This window comes from Mauremys reevesii, linkage group 22 (assembly GCF_016161935.1).
Source record: "Mauremys reevesii isolate NIE-2019 linkage group 22, ASM1616193v1, whole genome shotgun sequence".
Classification (NCBI taxonomy): Eukaryota; Metazoa; Chordata; order Testudines; family Geoemydidae; genus Mauremys; species Mauremys reevesii.
Window position 1 is genome coordinate 5,856,560 of NC_052644.1, and position 26,688 is coordinate 5,883,247.

General features: G+C 56.8%; 1 protein-coding gene across 1 annotated transcript; it reads right to left on the reverse strand.

Moving 5' to 3' along the window:
- On the reverse strand, positions 1-26,638 carry FOXA3 (forkhead box A3). Its single transcript, XM_039509875.1, has 2 exons — positions 26,119-26,638; positions 1-2,022 (listed from the first exon to the last, which is right to left on the reverse strand). Exons 1-2 carry the CDS (start codon positions 26,188-26,190, stop codon positions 853-855), a joined length of 1,242 nt encoding a protein of 413 aa, XP_039365809.1. The 5' UTR covers positions 26,191-26,638; the 3' UTR covers positions 1-852.
- Between the last annotated feature and the right edge of the window lie 50 nt (positions 26,639-26,688).

The window sequence follows — 26,688 nt, forward strand, 5'->3', positions numbered from 1 at the left end:
AAACAAATCCCTCTCTAAAGTATGATATATTAAAACAGACTCTATTAACCCCTTTTCCAAAGCAAATATTTAAATAGAAAGCCATTTACAAAAAAAAAACAAAACACCAACAACAAAAATCTAGAACAATTCCTCCCCCCGCCCCAGGCTTCACAACTCACGGGGCCCAATCTGTCTGCGGCATAACTGATCCCCTTGAACGTAACAGTGGAATCCTGCCATGTGTGGATCTACAGGGCTTGGGGATATTGCCTGGAGAAGCTCTTGGGAACTGTAACATTTTGGCAGAGAACTCCATATGCTTTGGGAACTACAAGGGCTGCTCCCAGGTTCCGAGTTCAAGGCCAGGGGCTGGATGTACAGCTCTTCTGGGACACGTTTGAAACAGACAAGGCTGCGGAGGACCCTCCATTGCAGCTGAGCTCAGCGGCACTGTTCTGGTAGCTAATGGCACAGAACCAATGGGCAGGATCTCAGCTGGTCTGGTGACTGGCTGGCACGGTGTCCCAGGAGGTGGCCAGGACAAGGGGAGATGTGAAATGTGTTGACCCCACCTGGCCATTACCTTGGGGAGAGACTTTGCCCTGCTCCCTTGAAAGGTTTGGAGGGCGGGGGTGGAGGTGGGGAGGGGGAGGGTATTTTCCACACCGAGAAAAGGAGCCCCTGGTCACAGGATGGCAAGGGGCCTACACAGTGCCCGACACAGGAGCTGGTCTCTCGTTCCTTTCCCCAGGTCGTGCCTGGTGGACAATGGAAAGGAACGTCTTACACTTGGGTGGGTAGGTGGGGGAACGGCATCCGCCCCTCGCCCCCGATCTCCACAAGCGGCCTTGGCTCTCCAGAGGGGGGCCATTACGAGGCATTGAGCAGGGAGCGGCTGTACAGGCTCTGGTAGTAGGAGCCGGTTTCGCTGAGCGAAGTGGCCGTCTCGTAGGCGTGTTTGCCGTCCGGCCCAGGGGGCGAGCCGTAGCCGCTGTAGGCCATGGCCTGCTCATAGGCCTTCAGGTCGATCTTGTGGCTCTGCTCAGAGGACATCAGGTTGGTGATGGAGAAGGGGTGATTGAAGTTGTACTGAGGGTCCATTTTGAGGTCGTTCGGGAGGTCCAGATTGGTGATGGAGGGGGGGAAGTAGTGGCTATTCATGGGCTGAGAGATGGGGGAGGCCTCGGAGGCCGGGGATGAACCCTGCACACCAGAGCAGTCCAACTGGACCAGGCCCCTTTGCTCCTCAGAACCATGGGAGGCATCTGAGTGGCCTGACTCGGCCCCTTCGGAAGCTGTGTTGGGGCTTTGGCCTTCCTGGAGCCGCTCAGGGTGTTTGGGAGCCTGCTCCTGGTTGCCGGACGGCTTGGCGTTGGGTTTCTTGGCCTTGTCTTCGATCTTGAAGCGCTTCTGGCGCCGCAGGTAGCAGCCGTTCTCGAACATGTTGCCGGAGTTGGGGTGCAGGGCCCAGTAGGAGCCTTTGCCAGGTTTGTCCGGGGAGCGGGCCACTTTGACGAAGCAGTCGTTGAAGGAGAGCGAGTGGCGGATGGAGTTCTGCCAGCGCTGCTGGTTCTCCCGATAATACGGGAAGAGGTCCATGATCCACTGGTAGATCTCGTTGAGGGTCAGCATCTTGCTGGGGGCCTGCTGGATGGCCATGGTGATGAGGGAGATATAGGAATATGGGGGCTTGGCATGAGTCAGCGTGCGCCGGTACGACTTGTTGATTTCCTTGGGCCGGTTGATGCTCGAGGCTGGGTACCCCAGTGGGGCCAGGGACTGGCTCACGTTCGGGTAGGGGGAGAGGGAGTTGATGGTGGGTGCCTGGGTCCCCAGTGGCGTCAGCACCGGGCTGACAGGTGACGTCATAGTGGGAAGGCCCATGGGGCTGGTGGAGCTGGTCAGCCCAGTGAGGGAAGGGCTGTTCGGGTAGGTCATGTTAATGGAGCTGGGGGAACTAAGCGAGTTGAGCGTCATGTAGGAGTTGATGGTGTTCATCGGCCCCAGGCTGGAGGTCATGGTGCTCACGGATGGATAGACCTAGGGGAAGCCAAGGGACAGAGTTAGCCTTGCAACTACCACAGAGGGCTTCGGCCTAGTCCAGGGGTGATCTAGTCGAGAGGGTCAGTTACGTGAGGCAGGGCAGTATCTCACACACCAAGGGCTGGCTTCGGCTCCCAGTGTAATCAAGAGCTGGATTTGGCCTCAAAGGGACAGGATGGGGATGGGTTCTAGCAGGGAAAGTAATTCAGGAGTGTGTAAGATAAAGGACTGTATTCTGATCCTGTGTAAACTGGAGTGAATCCAGATTTACACCAGTAGAACTCAGACCAAAATCTGGCTCTAACTCTATTAGTTCAGTGGAGACATTCCAGATTTACACCAGTGGAGCTAAGATCAGACTCCAGGGTTTACTCCCTTGACATCAGGAGTGACTCCAGATTTACACCAGTGGAGCTAAGGTCAGACTCCAGGCTTTACTCCCTTGACATCAGGAGTGACTCCAGATTTACACCAGTGGAGCTGAGAGCAGAATCCAGCCCCCGCTCCCAAGACCGCCATTTTTGATGTGAAAAAGGAGCAGCAAAACCTGCTTCTTTTAAATAACGAACCAGCCAGCTCTCCTTCATGCCGGCGAAGAAGAAACAGGAAGGCTACAAACCCAGTATTTTGTCCCCTTCTCAGGTCACCTTTAAAGCAGAGTTTATTAAATAAACAGCTTAGTGCCATTCAAAGTGGGATCCGAGTCCCAGGTGTAACAATGGCGCCTGCTATTTACACTAGATAGGCTTTAACAGAAAGGGCTCATTTACGAGCGCTGCCCTGCTGCCAATCAATGCGTTTGGTGCCACCTTGCTCACTCACACTGTATGTTTCCTGACTGTGTTGTTGAGCGTTGCTAAGTTATGCAGCCCACGGCTCTATCGGGGCCTGGTTGGAAGCCCGTTGAAGTCAATGGAAAAACTGCCATCGATTTCAAGGGGTTTTTGATCAGGCTCCAAACCCGTGAACACTGCTCATCAGGGCACCAGGCACAGGCCTGGGAGCCAGGACTCCTGGGTTCCGATTGTAAGCCGGCCACAGCTCTGCAAAGCGCTTTGCGATCCTGTGATGAAAAGCTGCCTGGTGGGCTACGCGCCACTGTAGACCGCTGTGCCGACGGCAGAACGGGTTTGCTACCTGGCTTCGTTCTTCCGGGTCTTTCGTGGGTCTGACTGCATCCCGGGACCACTCAATGCCGCGGGAAAGAGTCAGAGCCTTTCGGTCTAGAAGGGACCATTAGATCCCCCAGTCACCCCGGAACTGTGCCCAACGACCTATGTCTGGATGAAGCGTCTTCTAAAAAGACTTCCAGACTGGACTGAGAGACCCCAAGAACTGAAGAACCCAGCACTTCCCTGGGCAGTTAATCACCCGCACTTGGGCCTGATTTCCAACTGGTTCTGCCCTTTCTCTGCTAGATTTCAGTGCCTGGTGTTTCCTCCCCCGGAAGATACTTAGACACTGATCAAGTCACCTCTCAATCTTTTCTCTGATCACCTACACAGACTGAACTCCGCCAGTCTCTCACCATCTGGCCTTTCCTCCAGGCTCTGATTCGTTTTGTGGTTCTTCTCATGCCCTCACCAATTTGTCAACATCCCTTTTAAAATGCAGCCCCCAGAGCTGGACGCAGGATCTGGTGTCGGCCTCACCAATGCCGGATACAGAGGGAAAATCCCCTCCCTGCCCCTACTCCTCTGTTCATACAGTTACGCTTTGAGATCCTCTGTTGAAAAGCTCGGATTCAGTCAAGGTGTCGTCTGGGGAATAAATAGCTCGGGGGCAAATTTCCAGCTAGCTGCTGATTTGGCAGGGCAGGAATCAGCCCCTGAGGCTTTGGAGAGGGCACCCTGCAGCCAGCAAAGATCCCTGGGCAGGGCTCTCTGCTCTGCAAAGGTCGTGGGGCCCTGTCACCCTTCTCCCTCGCATGGCAAAGCTCTAGAAACGAGGAGAGAGTGAAAGAGCTTGTGTACCATGCCGAGAGGTGCCTTATAGCAATGATTAGATAGATAGATAAATATATAGATGGGTGAGCTGTGATAGGTAGATATTCAAACATAACTATTTGACATTGACATGTTGCCAGGAATTCAGAAAAGGGCTCCGGAAATGTGGGGGTCTGAAGGGACTGAGGTTTGAGGCAGCTGCACCTGCCTGCTTGGACGAAGGAGTGATCTATGCCTTGTGTTTGAACCCTTAGGACTGCCCCGATTTAGAAACAGAGCAGGTGAAAGCAGCGCAGCCTCTCATGTGCACGCAGTTACATTGCTATAAAGGTGCTCATGGCACTTTAGCTTATTCCTGTAATTTCAGTTATAGCAGAATCCATCATGCCTTCCCCCCCGAGGCAAACCGGATTCCTGAACCTTCCCCCAGCCCAACCCAAAGCCCCGCCAACGTGCACCCCAAACTCTATTACAGCCTTGAAACTGTCATCCAAAATTCACAGGGTTCTGGTGTCCAGCTGAACTGGGCTCTCCTATCCCACTTCCAGCCTTCCCAGGCAACCTCCAGCCCTGCTGCGCTATCTAGCAGCACTTGGCAGGCACTAATTAGCTCTCCTCGTGAGGTGGGGATCACTAGTCCCATTTTACAGATGGGGAAACTGAGGGCAGTAGGAAGTATTCAAGGAAGCATACAAGGAAGCAGATTCGTCGCAACAAACCCCAGTCCTGTGCTTTAACCATGAGGGCTTGCTCCAGGTTACCCTGTACTGTCGTTGGCACCGGTGCAAGGTGGGCGTGAAAAGCCACCAGATCAGAGCAGTTCATGCTGTGAACCCGCTTGGCAGTGGTATAAGTGGCTGCAGCAGGAGTGGGATGGAGATGGGGATCTGGGACCAAAACTGAGCTGCTCCTCTAGAGCAAAGAGATGCTCATGGAGGAAAGGGTAAATCTTGGAGGCAAATAGAACAAGACATGGGCTCTTACCCAGATGGGGATGTTCTACAGGAAACAGCTGCTCAACCCATGCTCACTTTAAGGGCAAAAAAAAAAAATTAAGCAGCACATTTTTCCAGCAGCAAACTCAATTTGGACATTTGGCTTGTGTGCCTCATGGGAGTTGTAGTTCAGATGCCTCACACTCCCCATTCTTCTCTATAGGCCAGGCTCTCTGATTAGACTACATCTCCCATGATGCACCGTGGCCACCCTTCATGGTGAGGGAAGGTGGCTGTGTCCTGGGAATCCCTAGCTGTGGTGCACTATGGGAGATGTAGTCCAGCTAGGAGACTTCCCCTAAAAGGAAATTGGAGTCCGGAGGAAACTGAACTACAGCTCCCATGAGGCAGGAATCTGAATTGAGCCAAGTCAGTTTTGGGGCATGTTGGTTTTTCAGACACTTATCACACCGAAATATCCATTAGTGGAAAACCCATTTTTCTATTGAAATACAGCATCTTCCATTCTGCAGGATGCCTCAGTACCAATCTCCATGCCAAGATCTCTTGCTCCTGTGGCCACCTCTGGGGTGGAACATGGCAACCAACAACACTGCCTCATAATGTTCCACAATAACTTCTCCTTCTGGATCTCCCTTTGGACTCCAGGACACATGCTAGTGTATTAATTAAGGTAGCATGCTGCTGTGTTACTGTAGGCAGCTTGTGAGTGCACATGGCTTTGTTACTATACGGTTGCTTTTGACATTAGCTGAGTCCTGGAACCCATGTTCAAAGGAGTTTTGCCCGGTTTGGTTTTAAAAGACTAATTGACTTTAAGGCCAGAAGGGACCATCATGATCATCTAGTCTGATCAATGCAGGCCACAGAACCTCCCCCACCCTCTCCTGTAATAGACCCCTAAGCTGTGGCTGAGTTACTGAAGTCCTCAAATCATTCACCATTTGCTCTAATTTAAACCTGCAAATGACCCAGGCCCCGTGCTGCAGAGGAAGGCGAACCCCCCCGGAGCCAGGTGAAAAATTCCTTCCTGACTCCAAAGATGGCGAAATGTTAGACCCTGCGCATATGGGCAAGACCTGCCAGCCAGACACCTGGGAAATAATTCTCTGTAGCAACTCAGTGTCCCTTCACCAGCTGTTGGAGAAATTTCCCGCTAGCAGTCACAGATCAGCTACACGCCATTGTAGGCAGTTTCGTCATCCCCTCCCCTCCATAAACGTATCAAGCTCAGTTGTGAAGCCAGGTAGGTGTTTTGTTCCCACTGCTCCCCAGGGGAGGCTGTTCCAGAACTTCCCTCCTCTGATGGTTAGAAACCTTCGCCTAATTTCAAGCCTAAACTTGTTGATGGCCAGTTTGTATCCATTTGTTCTTGTGTCAACATTGGCGCTTACCTTAAATAACTCCTCCCTCTCCCTGGTATTTCTCTCTCTGATGTGTTTATAGAGAGGAATCCTCTCTCCCCTTAGCCTCTCTTAAGGCAGGTTTTCCATTCCTCCGCTCATCCTAGTAGCCTTTCTTTGCACCTGTCCCAGTCTGAATTCATGTTTCTTAAACCTGGGAGACCAGCACCGCACGCAATATCCCCGATGAGTCCCACCAGTGCCTTGTATAAGGTACTAATGCTTCCCTGTCTCTGCTGGAAATCCCTCGCCTGCTGCGTCCTAGAACTGCGTTAGCCTTTTCAATGGCTGGCACACGTTAGCGGCTGATAGTCACCCTGTGATTACACCCAGGTCTTCCTCTTCCACTGATGTTTCCAGCTGGTATGTCCCCAGTTTATAGCACAAATTCTTGTTGTTAGTCCTTCAGTGCCTGACCTTGCGCTTTGCACTATTCAATTTCACCCCAATTCTATGCAAAGGCTGCAACCGGGCTTTGCAAACAGACACTGAGCTGCAGAAAGGCCAAAACTTGCCCCTAGCCACCTTGGTAGGGTGCTGGGACCCCAAATAATATCAGAAGGAGAGGTGGGGTGGGAATGCTAAGAAAACAGCCCCATAATTTTTAAATACAGTGTTGGCAACTCTACACGATGGGGCCCCGATCTCGGTCATTGTGTGTCTGGGCAGCGCCCAGTGCAACGGGGCCCCAATCTCGGTCGCTGTGTGTCTGGGCAGTGCCTGGCACGACGGGGCCCCGATCTCGGTCACCATGTGTCTGGGTGGTGCTTGGCGTGACGGGGCCCCGATTTCGGTCACTGTGCGTCTGGGCAGCGGGGTGGGGGGCTGGGAACCAGGACTCCTGGGCTCCATTCTGAGCTGTGGGGTGGGGGAATGGGGTTTAGTGATTAGAGCAGAGGGGATTGGGAGTCAGGACCCTTGGATTCTGTTCCCAGCTCTGGGAAGGGAGTGGGGTCTAGGGCTGCAATCTCAGTACTGTGTGTCTGGACAGTGCCCGGCACGACGGGGCCCTGATCTCGGTCACTGTGTGTCTGGACAGTGCCCGGCACGACGGGGCCCTGATCTCGGTTGTTGTGTGTCTGGGCAGTGCCTGGCGCGATGGGGCCTTGCTCTCAGTTGGTGTCTCTTTGCCCCACCCTGATGCCAGTTACCACTCCCTCTGCCTAGTCGGTTGTGAGTCGCTAGCTAAGGCCATCCCTGAGCTCCCCCAGGAAATCCCTACGTTGCTGTTCATCTTCGCCTAGGTCCTTCCCCACCCCTCAGTTCCTGGGCAAGCGGAGGGGTCTGGCTGGGGGGCTGCAATGAACATTTGGCTACAAATTCATCCCCAGACCTGGCCTGGACTTATCCCATTACCTCCCCCCAGCCCAAGGGGCCCCCCTCCCCATCTGAGCCCAGCACAGGCTCCATGGCCCCCCCCAGCCCGAGGGACCCCACCCCCACATCTGACCCCAGCGGGAAGATGGCTTTCCCCAGCTCGTAACCATCTCTGAAGAGCGGGGGGCAAACTGAGCCCCTCCTCGGTGAGGCAGCCCCTTCGAGCCCACGAGCAGGTGGGGATAAGCACCCCCAGTTCCGTAGCAGCCTCTGCCCCTCTCTGGCCACAGAGAGAAATAAACCTACGGCATGGGCTCCGCTCTGGGGCCCCCCAGGAGGATCTCAAAGCTCCTCACAGACATGCATGGATCTTCCCCAGGAGCAGTCGGAGCAATATTGTCACCCCGTGCTGCAGAGGGGCAAACTGAGGCACGGCATTGGGAAATGACTTGTTGTTGCCAAGCTCCTTCAGAGAGTCAGCTGCAGAGCTGGGACCCCCCACACACACCCCCCAAGCTGGGAATGGAATCCAGGAGTCCTGGTGCCCAGCTCCCCCTGCTCTAACCACTAGACCCCACTCCATTTCCAGAGCTGGGAACAGAATCCAAGGGTCCTGGCTCCCAATCCCCTCTGCTCTAATCACTAAACCCCATTCCCGCACCCCTGAGCTCGGAATGGAGCCCAGGAGTCCTGGTTCCCAGCCCCCCACCCCGCTCTAACCACTAGAACCCACTCCCCTCCCAGATGGGGCCAGAACCCAGGGAAAACTCCTCCCCAACCTCGAACCCGACGATCAGTTTGACCCTGAACACGTGGAGCAGACCCACCAGCCCTGCATCTAGAGAGAGGATTTTCCCAGGCCACCTCAGAGCACTGGCCCACCCTGTCCAGTGTCCCGTCTCCAGCTGTGGCCGATCTCCAATGCTTCACAGGATGGTGTGTGTGGGGGGGAAATACCCCAGAATGCATCTGGCGAATTGTACCTCTCCTTGGTGACTCCCAGCTCCCCACCAGGGAGGGGGAGTGCCTGTGTGTGCTAATGTGCATAGGCGTGTGCACACAGCACAGCCTGTGACACACACGCTCCAGGCCCCTCTGTTCCCAGTGTGCCGCCTGCTAGCCGGGTGTGCTTCCCCGGCCGTGATCACCCAGTGAGCAGTCCAGCCACCAGGACTGCCGGCGTCAACCGGCCTGAGGCGGGCTCGCTCGGCCTGTGCTGGCAGGAAAGGGCCACCCGCCCGGCTCTTTAGCCAGACAGAGGGTAGGTTAAGCGGTGCCCTAGATTGAACTCAATCAGCTGCATCCCGGGCCATGTCCAGCAGCTCTCTCTGACTGGCTCTCGCGGGGCTGCCTGGCGGATGCAGCCTCCTGCCCTGAGTGAATTTCGGACCCGACTGTGCAATTTTGATCTGGGGAGACGGACGCTGTACGCTGCTTGTATTAAATGTTCAGCGAAATATCAGTGAGTGGGACAGATCCCAGCTGGGTCAATCATCCGTAGCGCCACTGAAGTCAACGGGACAGATCCCAGCTGGTGTCAGTCGGCCATGGCTCCATTGGAGTCAATGGGCCAGATCCCAGCTGGGGTCAATGGGTCGTAGCTCCATTGGAGTCAATGGGCCAGATCCCAGCTGGTGTCAATGGGCCGTAGCTCCATTGGAGTCAATGGGCCAGATCCCAGCTGGGGTCAATGGGCCGTAGGTTTATTGGAGTCAACGGGGCCAGATCCCAGCTGGTGTCAATGGGCCAGATCCCAGCTGGTGTTAATCGGCCGTAGCTCCATTGGAGTCAGTGGGCCAGATCCCAGCTGGTGTCAATGGGCCGTAGCTCCATTGGAGTCAATGGCCAGATCCCAGCTGGTGTCAATGGGCCGTAGCTCCATTGGAGGCCATGCAGAGGATGTTACTCACTCTCTGTAATCCTGATACTCCAGATGGGCAGGGCAGCGCCGTCTGCAGGAGTCTGCGTGTGTTACGGTGCAGACCCTGAGCCAGAACCAACAGCTGAGAGGCTCAGAGCTGATGTTTTGGTTCTGGCCTGTCTCTCAATAACACCCAGGCACCCTTGAGGACATCGTAGGCCCATCTGGCCCCTTGCCTGCCGTCCGATGTCAGATGCACGGGCAGGAATCCTTGGGATGCCTCTGGCTCACTGACCTTGCCCACTGCCTCCTTCCCGGTGTGTGGGGGAGACAGAGAGAGCACCCATGTCACGCTGTCACTGCCTCATCTGAGCGCCCCCCGCGCCAGTGTGACCGGCTTCCGCTTGAGGGGCTTTGGCCAGAACGTGCAGCACCTCCATTAGCCCGGGGAGATCAATATCCCCGTCTCGCTGCATGGGAACAACTCAGGGTCCTCCCGGGTTTCACAGATTCCCAGAGCCCAAGACCAGACAGGCCCCCGTGACCATCTAGCCTGACCTCCCGGAGAGCACCGGCCGGAGAACGGCCCCCAAATCATTCCTAGGGCAGATCTGCTTAAAAAAAAACCCCATCCCATCTTGATTTAAAAATTGCCAGTGACGGAGAAACCCCCATGCCCCTCGGGAAGTCCTTGCAATGGTTAATGACGCACTGTTAAACATTTACCGCTTATTTCCAGTCTGAATCTGTCTGGCTTCAACTTCCAGCCATTGGATCATGTTCAACCTTCCTCTGCTAGACTGAAGAGCCTGTTATGAAATAGTTGTAGGTGCTTATAGACGGGGTGGGGGGGTCAAGTCCCCCCTTAACCGCCTCTTTGTTAAACCAGAGACAGCTCCAGGCGTCTCTTGCTGCGAGGCAGGTTTTCTAACCCTTCGCTCCTTCTCACGGCTCTTCTCTGAGCCCTCTGCAATTTACCAACATCCTGCTTGACCTGCGAGCCCCAGAACTGGTCCCAGGAGCCAAACACAGAGTAAAATCACCTCTCAGCTCCTACTCAAGATCCCCCCGCGGATGCCTCCCAGGATCGTATTCACCTTTGTGGCCCCGGCATCACACTGGCAGCTCAGGGACAGCTGATTCTCCTGCACCACGCCCCAAGCTTTTTCAGAGTCCCGGCTTCCCGGGACAGAGTCCCCCGCCTTGCTCCTAAACCGCAGGATGTCTGCTTGCGCCCAGGAGCTGGTTCTGAGCGTCATGGCCATCAGTAAGAGCTCACACTAAATAAATAACTAAAAGCGACATGTAATACAGCGATCACATAAAAACCCGAACCACACAGGAGCCGAGCTCGGTCTCAGGGACGCTGGTCGGGGTCTGGAGCAACGGCACTGCCATTAACTGACCTGTCCCCCATTTACACTTCTGCAAACTCAGATCCAGATCAGGTCCAGAAAACGGCTTGGCTCCCTGGTGGGTGCTTAATATTAGTTCCCCGTATACAGAGAGGAATCAGGTCCAGTGGAATGGGCACTGGGTTGGCGCTCAGAAGACTGGTATTCAAGGCACTGGGCATAAGTTTCCTTCCCCAATCTTGTCTCTTTGGCCTGTAGGTTCTTTGAAATCGGGATTATATCTCACTGTGTGTCTGGGCAGCGCCTGGCCCGACGGGGCCCTGATCTCGGTCACTGTGTGTCTGGGCAGCGCCCGGCGCGACGGGGCCCTGATCTCAGTCACTGTGTGTCTGGGCAGCGCCCGGCGTGACGGGGCCCTGATCTCGGTCACTGTGTGTCTGGGCGGCGCCTGGCATGACGGGGCCCTGATCTCGGTCCCCGTGTATCTGGGCAGCACCCGGCGTGACGGGGCCCTGATCTTGGTCACTGTGTGTCTGGGCAGCGCCCGGCCCGACGGGGCCCCGATCTCGGTCACTGTGTGTCTGGGCAGTGCCCGGCGTGATGGGGCCCTGATCTCGGTCACTGTGTGTCTGGGCAGCGCCCGGCGCGATGGGGCCCTGATCTCGGTCACTGTGTGTCTGGGCAGCACCCGGCGTGACGGGGCCCTGATCTCGGTCACTGTGTGTCTGGGCAGCACCTGGCGTGACAGGGCCCTGATCTCGGTCATTGTGTGTCTGGGCAGCGCCCGGCCCAGCTGGGCCCTGATCTCATATGGGGCCAATGTAATACACATAATAATCATTGAAGGACTCAGGGGATCCGATTGCAGGACTGGGGCATTTAGATGGAAAACTCTCTGGGTCTGGCACTGCAGATCTCTTCCTCAGTTACACTAGTCCAACTGCATTTACACCAATGTCGCCGAGATCAGAATCTGGCCCTGCACATTGAACTGCATGGGACAGCGCCATGCACCGGCCCAGTGCCACAGAGCAGAGAATTTCACAGCTGGGCCTCCGTGGCTCCTGACAGATGCGGCATGTCCCACGCGCACCTGCTCGTTATTCTTACCGCTACTCCACTTCCTGGGTTACGCGCCTCTGCCGGGACGGGGATGACCCAGGGGACAGACTCTCCAAGGACCTGCTGGGTTCTCCCTCTCCCGCCATCTCGGGATGCAGCCTGGCTGCCTTGCGGGGAGAGACGCTGCAGTCCAACGCAGGCAACTGGGTTCAATCCAGCGACAACTGGGGCCTGTATGTGGGGTCTGTACATCAGGGCCCCGTCGCTGCCCAGACACACAGCGAGCGAGATCAGGGCCCTGTCGGGCCAGGTGCTGCCCAGACACACAGTCAGAGCCGGCTTTAAGCCAATTCCACCAATTCCCCCGAATCAGGCCCCGCGCCTAAGAGGGCCCCGTGCCCAGTGGCAGGGCCACCGGAGGGGGGGGGGAGGAAGTGGCTGAGAATCCCTTCCCTGGCTAGAGGCTCCTTGTTAATTTTTACTCACCCGGTGGCGCTCCGGGTCTTCGGCGGCACTTCAGCGGTGGGTCCTTCAGTGCCGCTGAAGACCCGGAATGAGAGAAAGGACCCGCCGCCGAAGACTAGGAGCGCCGCCCGGTGAGTACAAGCCCCACGTGTTTTTTTACGTTTTTTTTTTTTTTTTAGTCATCCCTGCTGGGGCCCCGTCGAAACTGTTCGAAATGGGCCCCGCACTTACTAAAGCCGGCCCTGCACACAGTGACCGAGATTAGGGCCCCGTCGCGCCGGGCGCTGAACAGACACACAGTGAGCGAGATCAGGGCTCTGTCAGGCCAGGCACTGCCCAGACACACAGTGACCGAGATCAGGGCCCCGTCGCGCCAGACGCTGCCCAGACACACAGTGACCGAGATCAGGGCCCCGTCGTGCCGGGTGCTGCACAGACACACAGTGACCGAGATCGGGGCCCCGTCGTGCCGGGTGCTGCCCAGACACACAGTGACCGAGATCAGGGCCCCGTTGTGCCGGGTGCTGCACAGACACACAGTGACTGAGATCAAGGCCGTGTCGTGCCGGGTGCTGCCCAGACACACAGTGACCGAGATCAGGGCCCCGTCGCGCCGGGCGCTGCACAGACACACAGTGACCGAGATCAGGGCCCCGTCGCGCCGGGCGCTGCACAGACACACAGTGACCGAGATCAGGGCCCCGTCGCGCCGGGCGCTGCACAGACACACGGTGACTGAGATCAAGGCCCTGTCGCACCAGGCGCTGCCCAGACACACAGTGACCGAGATCAGGGCCCTGTCACGCCAGGTGCTGCCCAGACACACAGTGACCGAGATCAGGGCCCCGTCGTGCCGGGCGCTGCCCAGACACACAGTGACCGAGATCAGGGCCCCGTCGTGCCGGGCGCTGCCCAGACACACAGTGACTGAGATCAGGGCCCCGTCGCGCCGGGCGCTGCCCAGACACACAGTGACTGAGATCAGGGCCCCGTCGCGCCGGGCGCTGCCCAGACACACAGTGACTGAGATCAGGGCCCCGTCGCGCCGGGTGCTGCCCAGACACACAGTGACCGAGATCAGGGCCCTGTCGCGCCGGGCACTGCCCAGACACACAGTGAGAGACAGTCTCTGCCCCAAAGAGCTCATGGTCTGACCAGACGAAGGAGGGTCAGTGTCTGTATTGGAAACAGAGGGAGCTAAGGGCCAGCAAGATTCAGGGCCTGGCCCAAGGTCACCGAAGGAAATAGCAGCAGAGCTGGGAGACCCATCTCCTGAGGGTGAGGCTTGCGCGCTAAGCCAGGCTGAGTCACCCTCCGAGAGCTCCGCAAATATTAACCGACTCACTCTCACCACCGCCCTCTGGCCAGTGCAATTAGCCGGGCCCCGTTCTGCAGAAGGGAAACTGAGGCACAGGGCGAGTGGCAGGGCTGAGAGGAGCGCTGAAGAGCCCCAGGTCAGGACCCACTGAGCCAGCGGCATTATTATCTGCCAGGATCTCCAGTGTAAATACTGACACCCCCCACCTCCCCTTCTGCTTCTTATTTCCCTGCTGCCTGATTGTTCTTCGGGGCTTATCTCCCCAGCCTTGCGTCAGCCCCATGTCATTCAGCAGGGAGATCCTGCCGTCTGCAGCCAGCCTGGCTGAGCGGGTGAGGGGCCGCATGGCCGGAGCAGGGAGCCTTTCTGGCCACGGACAACGCCTGGGTGGTATTTGTATGTCAGGGGAAAGGCCAGGAAGAAACATTTTCATCTAGTGACTCCAGATTCTGTTCTACTAATTAGATAGATAGATTATATAGATGAGGTGTATGGGGATAGATAGATAGATTAGATAGAGGGTGTATGGGGAGAGAGAGAGAGAGATTAGATAGGGGGTGTATGGGGATAGATAGATAGATAGAGAGAGAGTGGGGTGTGTATGGGGATAGATGGATAGATAGATAGGTGGGTGTTTGGGGATGGATGGATGGCTAGATAGATGGGGTGTATGGGGATGGATAGATTAGATAGATGGGGTATGGGGATAGACAGAGAGAGCGAGCGGGGGGTGTATGGGGATAGATGGATACATAGAGATATGGGGATAGATATAGGGGGGTGTATGGGGATGGATGGATAGATAGATAGATAGATGGGGTGTATGGGGATGGATAGAGAAAGAGAGAGCGGGGGGTGTATGGGGATAGATGGATACATAGAGATGTGGGGATAGGTAGATAGGTGGGTGTATGAGGATGGATGGATGGATAGATGATAGATGGGGTGTATGGGGATGGATAGATAGGTAGGTGTATGGGGATGGATGGATGGATAGATGATAGATGGGGTGTATGGGGATGGATAGATAGATAGGTGGGTGTATGGGGATGGATGGATGGATAGATGAGGTGTATGGGGATGGATGGATAGATAGATTAGATAGATGGGTGTATGGGGATGGATAGAGAGAGAGAGCGGGGGGTGTATGGGGATAGATGGATACATAGAGATGTGGGGATAGGTAGATAGGTGGGTGTATGAGGATGGATGGATGGATAGATGATAGATGGGGTGTATGGGGATGGATAGATAGATAGGTGGGTGTATTGGGGTGTATGGGGATGGGGGATAAATGGATACATAGAGATGTGGGGATAGGTAGATAGGTGGGTGTATGAGGATGGATGGATGGATAGATGATAGATGGGGTGTATGGGGATGGATGGATAGGTAGGTGTATGGGGATGGATGGATGGATAGATGATAGATGGGGTGTATGGGGATGGATAGATAGATAGGTGGGTGTATGGGGATGGATGGATGGATAGATGAGGTGTATGGGGATGGATGGATAGATAGATTAGATAGATGGGTGTATGGGGATGGATAGAGATAGAGAGAGTGGGGGTTATATGGGGATAGATGGATACATAGAGATATGGGGATAGGTAGATAGGTGGGTGTATGAGGATGGATGGATGGATAGATGATAGATGGGGTGTATGGGGATGGATAGATAGATAGGTGGGTGTATGGGGATGGATGGATGGATAGATGAGGTGTATGGGGATGGATGGATAGATAGATTAGATAGATGGGTGTATGGGGATGGATAGAGAGAGAGAGCGGGGGGTGTATGGGGATGGATGGAAAGATAGATAGATGGGGTGTATGGGGATGGATAGAGATAGAGAGAGTGGGGTTATATGGGGATAGATGGATACATAGAGATATGGGGATAGGTAGATAGGTGGGTGTATGGGGATGGATGGATGGATAGATGATAGATGGGGTGTATGGGGATGGATAGGTTAGATAGATGGTGTATGCAGATGGACAGATAATCTCTAATCTTCTTACACATTCTTATTGTTATTTTTACCAGGCACTGCTGCTCCTTGCCTAACAGCAAACCCACCGCTGTGCCGGTGTCTCCGGTGTTGGTGCGTGTGGTTACATGCCCCAGCCGTGCCGGGTGAGTGCCGCCCACGTGGCGCGACGCACAAAGCACGTGTGTTCGTGGCAGGGCGGAGCCGTGTGGCCAGGCCTGGAGCAGTTGCCACAGCAGAGGACCGTGGTGTCTCTCCTGGCCCGGGCGGCCCCAAAGCCTTTCCAAACAGGGCTGCAGACACGGCGATTGTGTAAGGCAAACACCAGAGCCATTCTCCCCTCGGCAGCAGCTCTGCAGCCTTGGACATTGGCATCAACTCTATCGCAAGCTGGGGGGAGGCCAGCCAGGACACCAGGGCCCGCCCCTGCCCCTCCCCTAAATGGCAGAGGAATCTTTAACCTCCTGCTGGGCAGGCCGCCCCCCACAAGCCACACTCACAATGCAGAGGTAGGATGGGAACTTGTGACGCTGGGGAGAGAGCCCCCAGCTGGGCACTGGGCTTATTACAAAGCCGTGCCCCTGCCATGCAGTTACCCAGATACCCTCAGACATAGACCTCACATGCCCAACCCCAGTGCCAGAAAAATCCCGAGACTGGCTTAAAAATCATGAGATTTGGTGTTTTCCCCCCAAAACTTCATACGTCTGGGGGGGGGGCTGTTATCCAGGCATCTGGATTTGGGGCCTTCCAGGAACCCCCTGTTGTACGCGCCCACCAGGGCTAGAGGTGGAATTGATTTTAAAAACAGAACTGAGATTCTCCCATATTCACGGGACTCCAGGTGCTGGAGCTCTAAGAAACAGGCCAACAATTCCCAAGGCTCCGGAGAGGTGGCAACACTGGATTGAGTCCCCAGTCTGGAGTCAAACCCTCTGTTCAGCACCTGTTAGGAGTCTCCTGCTTCTTCCCGCCGCTCCCCGCAAAAAAACCGCTCCAGTTAATTTTCACCCCTGCGGCTGCCTCTCAGATACCAGGGCAGTGCCAAATTCCCACTCAAAGCGGTGCTGGGCTTGCTGGCCAAATACAGCCCCTAGTGACTGCATGGCTGAGGGCCCAATCCTGGGGCCTTGCCCACTGGGTCAAACCCTGCGTCTCTTCTAAAGGAGCGATAGAGGAGGAGGAAGGACGGTGCTGGGGGGGAGTGCGGGCCTGGCTTGGGACTCGGGAGACCAGCCCTCAGTTCACAGCTCTGCTACAAAGTCTCTGTGTGACCGTGGACGAGACATTTAATCTCTTTGGGGCCATGGTTTCACCATGTGTTAATGGGAAGCAAAACTTCTTCCTTTGTCTGCTTAGACTGTGGGATCTTTAAAGCAGGGGCTGTGTCTGAGCAGCGCCCGGCCCGACGGGGCCCCGATCTCGGTCACTGTGTGTCTGGGCAGCGCCCGGTGTGACGGGGCCCCGATCTCGGTCACTGTGTGTCTGGGCAGCGCCCGGTGTGACGGGGCCCTGATCTCGGTCACTGTGTGTCTGGGCAGCGCCCGGTGTGACGGGGCCCTGATCTCGGTCACTGTGTGTCTGGGCAGCGCCCAGCCCGACGGGGCCCCGATCTCGGTCGCTGTGTGTCTGGGCAGCGCCCGGCCCGACGGGGCCCCGATCTCGGTCACTGTGTGTCTGGGCAGCGCCCGGCCTGACGGGGCCCCGATCTCGGTCACTGTGTGTCTGGGCAGCGCCCGGCCCGACGGGGCCCCGATCTCGGTCACTGTGTGTCTGGGCAGCGCCCGGCGCGACGGGGCCCCGATCTCGGTCACTGTGTGTCTGGGCAGCACCCGGCCCGACGGGGCCCTGATCTCGGTCACTGTGTGTCTGGGCAGCGACCGGGCCCTGCTCTCAATCCTCCATGCACCTGACAATAAACCTCCAGTCCATAGGGCAAACCCCAGGCTCTTAGAAGAGCCACTGGGGATTTTGCCTGAGTGAGGATTTGGCTTCAGTCCCTAGAGCGCCCTGGGCTGGGAAGAATCTCAGGATCCTCCCCCCCCCCCCCCGCCCCATCAGCTATCTCAGCACTGACTCCCAGGACCCCTTCCCCTTTCTGCATCGGGGCAGGGAGAGAACCTGCCCCCGGCACCCACCCAGACCTGGGGAAGGAAGCACCCCGTAACAGAGGCTCCTTTGGAGTCCAGATCCCCTGTGTCAGAACGTCCCATCCTGAGTCTCCCCCTTTGCTTCATGGCCGAGGCTCCTCGTCTGCTCCAGACGCGGCCATTTCCCGGCCTCTTTGCTGCTGAAGAGCCCAGGGCATGGAGGACAATCGGGTCACTGTGCAGGGCCTGGAGCACAGGACAGGGGGTGGATGCCGCAGGCTGGGAAGGGACCGGCTGTTCAAGCCCAGCCTGCAGTCCAGCCCCAGTGCTGGGACGGAGGGAGAGCGGGGCGGTGGAGGGGAAGGTGACTTCCTGACCGTAGGAGAAAAAGCGGATCGGTCAGAGCTGGGAGAAGGACACTGAGGCATCAGGACCAGACGCTTCCCCTTCCGGGCTGGGAGCTCCAGCCACCTCCAGGCCTCTGAGCCTTCATGACTGCAAGAAGCCAGCATTTTTCAGATGGGGAAACTGAGGCACAGAGAGGGGCTGTCCAAAGTCACAGCGCAGCTCAGTGATAAATCCAGGCATAGGACCCTGGAATACCCCTCTCTGGTCTAACCAATAGACCCCACTCCCCTCCCAGAGCCGTGGATAGAACCCAGGTGTCCTGGCTCCCAGCCCCCCTGCTCTAACCACTAGACATGACTCCCCTCCCTCAACCGCAAATAGAACCCAGGAGTTCATGGACCAGAATTCCATTGCACTGGGGGCTGTCACAAAGAGCTGAGAGTCAAAGTAATTCAAATATCAGGAAATCGGCCTCAAAAAAGCATGAGATTTTTCACACACATTGGATTCCTTTTCTTGGTCCTCCGGTTTCTGAGCACTGATCATGGGTCAAGGTGCCAAGCTTTGCTCCACAGCCACAGGGTGAGAAACTCGCTTTGTTATAAAAGAAAGGCCAGCTGCGTTTCCACTGTGTTCCCGTGACTCCTGGAGGTGGAGCTTTGAGAAAACCGTAGGCTAGTCTGAGACGCACAATAAAAGTGGAGCAGTTGGCAGTGCTGGGTGTGAAGTATGCTTGAGTGTGTGTGTGAATGGCCCTGCTTCAAAGTGGGGGGGTGTGTCCATGTGGGTGTGAGAATGACCCTGCTTTAAAGTGTGTGTGGATGTGACCCCCACCTTACAAAGCCTGCTGATACCTAATGCATTTGGGAGATGGGATCCCTGTCCCAGATCTCTCTCGTCCCCTGGGCTGTCGTACAGCTGTGCCAGCCCTCATGATCTCCTTGCAATAGCTGGTGTGTTCCTTAAAGCCCCAGCTCCTGGAGTCAAGTGAATCAGCGAGAATCTCCGCTTTCCTTTGGGTTTTAAGTCGAAGTCTGGCCACGCTGGTTTCTAAGAAACGCTTGTAAAGGTGACTCCCAAGGGCTCCGAAGCCCTATGGGAAACAAAAGGAGCCCTGGGAGCGATTGGGTTTGAAACCTCCCTCACTAAGCCAATCTTGTGATTCTGAGGGCCTGACGCGCCCCTCCCTGGGCTCTCCCCGAGCTGCCTTTTGCTCTGCAACTTGACTCTTCAGCCAAAGAGCTTTTTCTAGGAACAAATGCCGCCCCGCTGGAAAGGGTATTCCCCTCCCTGCACATCAGGGTCAGATCTGCTGGTGTAAATCAGTATTGCTTCTTTGGCTTCAGTGAGCTCATTTACCCCAGCTGGGATCTGGCCTCATTGACTCCAATGGCGCTACGGCTGATTGACACCAGCTGGGATCTGGCCCATTGACTCCAATGGCGCTACGGCCCATTGACAGCAGCTGGGATCTGGCCCATTGACTCCAGTGGAGCTACAGCCCATTGACACCAGCTGGGATCTGGGCCATTGACTCCAGTGCAGTTACAGCCCATTGACCCCAGCTGGGATCTGGCCCATTGACTCCAATGGAGCTACGGCTGGGGATCTGGTCCCATTAGTGCCAATGCAGCTCTGCAGGTTGGCCCCAGCTATGGATCCCAGATGTTTCAGCTGCTAGTTTCCATTCTTAAATCTGAAAGGGTTTAGCAATAAATACAACAGAAAACGGCCTCCCCCCAGCCTGCGCAGCTGGGTTTAGATGCTAGAAACCCTGTTCCCTTCATTCAGGTGGGGACACCATTATATAGAAGGCGTAACTCACAAATTAAGCACCGTGTGACGGACACAAAGCTGTAGGCGATCAGGCCTGCACAGGCCGATCCAAAGCAAATACAGGAGTTCCTGCCCCTTGAGGATCTCAAAGCACCTCAGCATGCTGTCATCTCACAACTGCCCAGTTTACAGAGAGAGGAGCAAGCGACTCGCCCCAGGTCACGCTGCAAGAGCCAAGGCCAGAACCCTGCTTGTCCCTGCTGTCACCACCCTCCACTTTCCCGGCCAGCAATAGAACCCAGGAGTCCTGCCTCCCAGTCCTACTGCTTTAATCATCAGACCACTCACCGCGTCCTAGAGCAGGGAATAGAACCCAGGAGTCCTGCCCCCGCCCCCCATATATTCTAACCACCAGAAAATCAAAGACCAGACCATCAACGGCTCCAAAAGCCGCCCCCTCGAGGGTCATTACTGGTCAGTTGCAAGCTGCCACCTGGGAAATTCTTCCGTGTAACACTCCACCCCCAAAAGAGGAGCCTGACTCCCCTCTGGACACCAGTTGTAGGGCATGGAAACTCCACGGGCTTGGGTGAAATTACTCCAGCTGGAGAGGAGAATCCGCCCCCCAACTCTATCCACGGAACGGAAACAATTTGTGCTCGTCCGCAGGGCAGGAATCCAACAAGTCAAACGCGTGTGAGGCGCGTCTCACGCAAACGCTCTGCAACAGGCACTGCCCCCTTCGCCCCTGGGGGCACCCGGCTGTGGGAGCGGGATCCACAGTGCGCCTGTGATAATGTTACAGCAGACGTCACTAGATGGCGCTGTTACACCCGGCCCCACGAGTTCTTTTTCTGCAGTGCCCGGTCTTTGCAGAGATGCTGCCTCCTTGTTACGCTGTTTGTGCTGGTTCGTTCCCGGGAGGTGCTGTTGCAAACAGCGAGGCTCTGTCTTAACGGGGACAAGTGGAGGCAATTCTTGGGGCACAGCTGGTTACGGGGAACCAGGCTCCGATGCTGGTTCTGAAAGGGGGACTTGCTGGTGCGCTGTTTGTCACCACCTCTGTTCCAGGACTGGAGTACGGAGTAGAAAAAACCAAACTGCACTAAGGAAATACCCTCATTTTGAGTCCAGTGACATAAGAACATAAGAACGGCCATACTGGGTCAGACCAAAGGTCCATCTAGCCCAGTATCTTGTCTTCTGACTGTGACCAATGCCAGGTGCCCCAGAGGGCATGAACAGAACAGGCAATCATCAGTGATCCATCCCGTCACCCATTCCCAGCTTCTGGCAAACAGAGGCTAGGGACACATCCCTGCCCATCCTGGCTAATAGCCATTGATGGACCTGTCCTCCATGAACTGATCTAGTTCTTTTTTGAACCCTGTTATGGTCTTGGCCGTCACAACATCCTCTAGCAAGGAGTTCCACAGGTTGACCTCTAAGCCCATGGAAATGGCTACTGCTTACTTAATAATAATTAATAAATAATTTGCCCCGCTATGCAGTTTCATTTCACGGCGCAGCTCGTAATGATTCCATTACAGATCTTGAATCGTTTTTTAGGGCAGACGTGCTAAGCACTTGAGCGGGGAAGGGGAACTCACAGCCACCAGTTCGGCTAAAAGTGTTGACGGTACCTTTTCACCTGATCCCTTGCCTGGGAGCCTTTGAGCCTGGCAGCAGGTCAGCAGAAATGGAAAGCGGCACCGCGCCTGGTGCAAACACGCCCAGGCGCGACTATTCACATTTGGAATCTCGGTAGGCAACCAGGGAGCTGACAGAGCTGGTTTAGGGAACCAGCCGCAGCTCACAGGTATGGTGAACTTCATGGCCCCCTCCCAAGCTAGCAGGTCTAACAAGACACAATGGCTGGTGGCTGAAGCTAGACGAATTCCACCTGGAAATAAGGTGGAGATTTTTCACAGCGAGGGGAATTAGCCATTTCCTGACGGCCGTGGGGGGATTCTCCATCACCGACAACGTTTAAATCAAGCTGAGACGTTTGCCTAAAAGCTCTGCTCTAGGAATTGTCTGGGAGAAATTCTATGGACTGTGTGATCCAGGGGGCCAGACAAGATCTCACGCTGGTCTCTTCTGGCTTTGGAGTCTATGAATCTATAGAAGTGAGGCCTGGGTCTTGTTCTGGACCCCCTACCACGGGCTGACTCCCACCCTGGCCTGAATTCCTTGCTGGGAATGAAGAAGACGTGTTGTATTTTTCAGTGCAGCTGATGGGAAAGAAAATCACGGCAGGATTTTCAGCTCCCTGCTCTGTCTTCCAGTTACATTTCAAATGTTTCATACCACTAGACACAAGTAGCCATTAGCTAGAGAGGAAGGCAAGTTCTGGGTAAAGATCCAGCGGATCTCAATTGTATCCCCAGCTCTGTCACAGACCCCCAGGGACAAGTCCCTGCCCCTCTCTGCCTCCGTTTCCCCATCTGTAAAATAGAGATAATTTTGTCTTGTTGTTTAGACTGCCAGCTCTTCGAGGTCGGGGCTGTCTCTCATTCAATTTCTGTGCAGCGCCTGATGCAACAGGGCCCCTCTCTTGGTCACTGTGTGTCTGGGCAGCGCCCAGCCCAGTGTGCCCTGATCTCGGTCACTGTGTGTCTGTGCAGCACCTGGCACGATGGGGCCCTGATCTCAGTCGCTGTGTGTCTGGGCAGCGCCCGACCGAGTTCAGGGCCCTGTCGCGCCGGGCGCTGCCCAGACACACAGTGACCGAGATCAGGGCCCCATTGTTCTGGGCGCTGCACAGACACACGGTGACCGTGCTCAGGGCCCCGTCGCGCCGGGCGCTGCACAGACACACGGTGACCAAGATCAGGGCCCCGTCGCGCCAGGCGCTGCACAGACACACAGTGACCGAGACCAGGGCCCCATCGCGCCGGGCGCTGCACAGACACACAGTGACCGAGATCAGGGCCCCGTCGCGCCGGGCGCTGCCCAGACACACAGTGACCGAGATCAGGGCCCCCGCACCGGGCGCTGCCCAGACACACAGTGACCGAGATCAGGGCCCCGTCGTGCCAGGTGCTGCCCAGACACACAGTGACCGAGATCGGGGGCCCGTTGTGCCAGGTGCTGCCCAGACACACAGTGACCGAGATCGGGGCCCCGTCGCGCCGGGCGCTGCCCAGACACATAGTGAGTGAGATCAGGGCCCCGTCGCGCCGGGCGCTGCCCAGACACACAGTGACCGAGATCGGGGGCCCGTTGTGCCAGGTGCTGCCCAGACACACAGTGACCGAGATCGGGGCCCCGTCGAGCCAGGCGCTGCCCAGACACACAGTGACCGAGATCAGGGCCCCGTCGCGCCGGGCGCTGCCCAGACACACAGTGACCGAGATCAGGGCCCCGTCGCGCCGGGCGCTGCCCAGACACATAGTGAGTGAGATCAGGGCCCCGTCGCGCCGGGCGCTGCACAGACATATAGTGAGAAACAGTCTCTGCCCCAAAGATCAGGGCACAGTTCAGGAGAGGAGGGTAAACTGAGACATAGAGAGGGGAAGTGACTTGCCCAGCAAGACAGTAGCAGAGGCAGTAGAAGAAGCAGTGGTGGGGACGCCCGCCTCGGAAAGGAAAGCGTTTGGGTGATTTATGCTGATGTAAAGCAGCAGGAAGCTATTAGCTTCTGTGGAGTGACTCCTGCTTTGGGATCTGGCCCCACAGATTCCAGTGATTGACACCAGCGAGGATCTGGCCCCATGGATTCCAAAGGAGTCACTCCTGCTTTACACCAGGTAGGGATCTGGCCCTTTCTCTCCATGGCAGGCTGTGGGCTGGGCTCCCTCTCGCTCCAGCCTCTGATGTGACTGCGGGGTGGCAGCTTCCCCCCGACACCTGCTTTGTGTTTGCACTCGCTGCTGCACGGAGCCCTCCCACCCGGCGTGTTTGCCAAGGGAGCACCTGGCCCCGATCCCCGGGGACAGCCGGCTCCTCTTGTGTGGCGTCACCGCGGGAAGGGGCTGGCCCCAGCCCTGCTCTGACGGGAGTGGCCCCCAGCCACTGCCCTGGGTGCCCGGCAGCCCAGATTGGGCCGGCTGGGGCGGGTTCTGCACACGGGGGGGGGGGGCAGCTGAGTCATGGGACGCACGGAGGGAAACAGTCTGCGTGTGAACCCCCAGAACTGGCTGGGAGCCCAAGATGCAACCATTGCTACCAGCCCCCGCAATCCAGCCACCTGGCTGTCCTTGTGCAACACCCGTCACCACAGCGCCCAGCATGGCGAGCCGTGCGCCCCTCGTGTAAATCGGGGGGAACCCCCGAGAGCTCGGCAGAGCAGGCGCCTGCTAGCGGGTGCCATCGGCCGCACCGGGCCTGTGTGGTGGAGCGGGAGCCCGGTGCTAAGTGTGTGCAGGGAGGGCCCAGATACCACGGTGAGGGGAGCCCGCAGGACCCAAGCGACACAGCGCAGTCTGGGATAGGGACTAGGAGAGACCCGTTCTGCCATCCGCCCCCGGCCGACCATAGCAACAATGACCACTATGCATGTGGATTGCGGTTTCCATGTGGGGCAGGGGCTCTCTGGTAATGGGACCCTCGGGACAAGGGCCCAGGCTGGCTGTGTAGTGAATTAGATTAACTCTGTTCATTATTAATTATGGAGATTAATTGATTATTAGATTCATTGCTGTTACTGTGTTAAAACCCAAGGGCCTTCTGCCATTTACAAAACTCCAGTTGACTCTATCTATCCCCATACACCCCCCCCCCCTCACCCCGTAGGTCCCGACTGGGGGCTGTGTGTGCCAGGGTTGGGGGGGGCACTATTCTGTTTTGTTCCAAAGCCTGTTTACAGCCCCCTGCCGCCCGGTTCTGAGCTCCGCTCCGGCAGTGTCAATCCGGTGTGGCTCCTCAACCCCGGCGCTTGTGTTTACACCAGCGGAACCCAAGCTGGGTCCGTGCACGCTCATGTGGAGCGGGCAGGGGGCCCGGTGCAGTGGGTGCCCCGTCACTGGGGCACCTCTCCTCCCGCTCACACCCGGGGTGGATCAGGAAGTGTGCGGAATAAAACTCGCCCAAGAGGAGGATCCGGCCCGTTGGCCACCAGGGGCTTTGGATCAGGTGCAGGGGGACAACCCCTAGTGATTCGGTGCCAATCCTGCCCCATGCTGCCGGGCCCAATTTTGCTGTCTTTCCCCGGGGGTCAGCCCCGCTCTGCCAGGCATTGCTCGGGGCTCCCAGCAGGGAGCAGAATCGGGCCCTTTAGAGCAGTGGGGCTGGACAGCGGCCCGGTTCTGGTGGGTGTCACTCTATCTGGGTGCTTTATGGGCAGCCCCAGCTCCTGGAGTCCTGTGATCACAGGGGAATCGAATCCATATCCTGGCTGGGGAGGAAAAGGTGCCCAGACCAGGTGGCGAAAAGGTGGTGCTGGCTGCTTTGTAAAATCTCAGGGTTTCTCAGCCAGTCTGGGGGTTTGAGGGACTGGGCACGTGTGCCCTGCCAGGGCTGGAGGGGGCCTGAAGGTGCCATGAGATGAGGTGGAGGGAGCGGCCCTCCCTTCCTGCCCCTTCCGCCTGCATTCAGCCCTGCAGCTCTGCCTCCTCCTTTCCCGCTCCGCTTTGCATTCTCCTCCCTGTCCTGAAAGAGGATTTCCCGGAACGGCAAAACCCACCGCGCTGCTTGTGCTAGGGGACTGCATGGGCGGGAGGTGTCGCTCCTGTGAAGAAGGGGATCCCCACCAGGTACACACATACACCCCTTCCCGCAGATCCCTGTGCTCCCCCCCGAATCCGAGCCCAGGAGCACCCTGCCCTTTATCCCAGGGGATCCCCTCGGCACGTTTCACACCCCCACGGCCCCGGGGAGTTTAATATCTGAAGCCGCCAGCGGGCAGAACAGGCCCCAACAACTTGCTGTGTGATAACAACTGCAACACTTCGCCGGAAAGGGGACTGGAAAACCCTGAGCTGCTGGGGTGTTCTTTGCTACGCCGCACGCGCCCCAGAACCAGCTGCAACGCAGCAACTCCAGATGCAACCTGCACTTCCTGAGGGGGCTTCCCGTCCCCAGAACAAATCACTTTAAGGGGGGCACTGGAAACCAGTGTGATTTTTCCACCCCGTCCTTCTCATTCCAGGTAGAATTTTTTTTTCGTAATGTCAATTTCCTCCCCCTCCTCCCAAATATTAGAAAGCCACGTCCTCCCACCTGACAGCTAGAACTGGGTTCAAACGTGCCCCGTTTGACGTACCTCCGTGGGTTCGCTGTAATACGCGTTCCACTCGGAGATGTCGTGCGATTCCATTTTGACGGATCCCAGCATTCCAAGCCCCGGGCGAAAGGAACCGACTCTCAGCTGGTCTCCGGTAAACCCAATCCAACTTCGGCCAGCCGGGCGCTGCCCTGCCCTGCCCTGCTTTCCACGTTCACTTGCTGCCTCCCTTCTCAGAGCCGGCCCTGAAAGGCGGGAGCGGGACACGCCAGCCCCGACCTGGAGCACAGAGGATGGAGTTTGCCTGGCTTCCAAGGTGGGAAGATACGCAGCTGTGTCTCGATGGGGGGGCCTCGGATCTGGGATGGCGTCGGGGCCCAGAAGGAAGCCCACGCTCAGCAGCTGTCCATGGCGAAGGGACGGTCAATATTGTGCCAGGTTCTGGGCACCACGGCCCTGGATCCACTCCGTGACGTCTCCCGGCCGGAGCCCCCTCCTCGCGTGGCACTGTCCCCCGTGGCGGCGTGGATCCCCGGCCAGCGACACGTTCTCCCCTTGCCCTAGGCTCCCAGCTGGGTCCCGGTCGCTGCACAAGGGCTTTATAGGGCC

Bases quoted from the DNA above. Each gene is read 5' to 3' on its own strand.
- FOXA3 (XM_039509875.1), bottom strand. From the start codon at position 26,190: ATGCTGGGATCCGTCAAAATGGAATCGCACGACATCTCCGAGTGGAAC. The intron at 2,023-26,118 runs GTACGTCAAACG...GGCTTCCCCTAG, and splicing joins ATTACAGCGAACCCACGGAG to GTCTATCCATCCGTGAGCAC.